Here is a 1,157-nt window from a genome sequence, read left to right on the forward strand (position 1 = left end):
AACCGCATCTGAACCTGAACAGGCTGCACTCAGCCTTCACTGCTGCCTCCTAGTGGAGGCCTGCAGCATCTGCACTACAACTGAGGCACAGCTCCACCTACCGGCCAAACTGGGTCAGGGTTCCAGGAGGGAAATAAGCCGTGTAGCAGCCTCCAGAGTACTCCTCCTCACACCAGTTCTTCTCCTCGTAGTGCACCGGCTGAAAGACAGCAGAGGCCATGAGAAGCAGTGCTGCTGCTGAAGCTGCTGAAGCTGCTGAAGCTGCTGAAGCTGCTGAAGCTGCTCAGCTCTCTGGGTGCTGACTCACATGGAGAGCCTCCTGGGAGCCCAGAACTCTGGAGTAGATCTCACAGATCCTCTTCAGCCTGAACAAAGCAACACAAAAGTTGACACCAAAGCCGCTGGCGGCAGGTTAGAGTGAATTTAACCCGCTGTGGCTGGTTGCCGTGGTTTTTCTAACCTCTCCTCTTTGGTCAGACCTGCCAGCTTCCTGCACTTCCGGGCCAGGATGAATCTGCAGGGAGAGAAAGGAGTAAATGTCCAACCTCTTTTAACGGTTTTAATTAATAGCAGCACTTTATGCTTATTGTTTATTTCAACAACTAATATTCAGTTATAGTTTTTTTATTCTGAATGCCTGGAAAATAGAGCGTGAATTAAAGGAAGATTTCTTTCCTTTTCTTTTTTTTACAGTGTCCTGTCTGACGATGTGGCAATAAGAATAATAGTCTTGGTGCCAAAAAGAGCCCAACAGGTTTTACTTTCACAGGTGGAGCAGTACGGCTATCGCCATAGTGTTCCACTGGATTTATGCGTATAAATATCTTTATTATAATTATGCAGGGAGTTTAACAGATTATATGGACACTGCAATGTAGGTAGAACAGAAGAGGAAAAACTGGAAAAAGATAAGAAAAGATGAAAGAAGGAGGAGATAAAGTTTAGTAAAGTTTATTCAAAGATTAAATGCTCAATAGTGGTTGTGGAGAGCTGAAGAGGCGCCCCGCCATCGGCAGGCCACCCAGGCCCCACAGCCGCCCCCCGCCAAGACCACGGACCAGGCGGCTCTTCCTCCAGGCCCCAGACTCCGGGCGGCAGCCGGGGAACAGGGGTGTGAGAAAGACCCCTCCCTGCGGCTGCTCCAATGGGGTGTTGTT

General features: G+C 49.2%; 1 protein-coding gene across 1 annotated transcript in view; it reads right to left on the reverse strand.

The window, feature by feature from the left end:
- Window positions 1-97: 97 nt before the first annotated feature.
- LOC107081331 (amine oxidase [flavin-containing]-like) overlaps window positions 98-1,157 on the reverse strand; it is a 4,062-nt gene continuing 3,002 nt past the window's right edge. Inside the window, exons 4-6 of the mRNA XM_015369528.1 lie at window positions 461-514; window positions 308-365; window positions 98-199 (exon numbers count right to left, since the gene is read on the reverse strand). Coding sequence (XP_015225014.1) covers window positions 98-199; window positions 308-365; window positions 461-514 — 214 coding nt within the window. The remainder of the gene's footprint in view (window positions 200-307; window positions 366-460; window positions 515-1,157) is intronic.

The sequence above is a fragment of the Cyprinodon variegatus genome, unplaced genomic scaffold (assembly GCF_000732505.1).
Source record: "Cyprinodon variegatus isolate N-32 unplaced genomic scaffold, C_variegatus-1.0 Scaffold4236, whole genome shotgun sequence".
Lineage (NCBI taxonomy): Eukaryota > Metazoa > Chordata > Actinopteri > Cyprinodontiformes > Cyprinodontidae > Cyprinodon > Cyprinodon variegatus.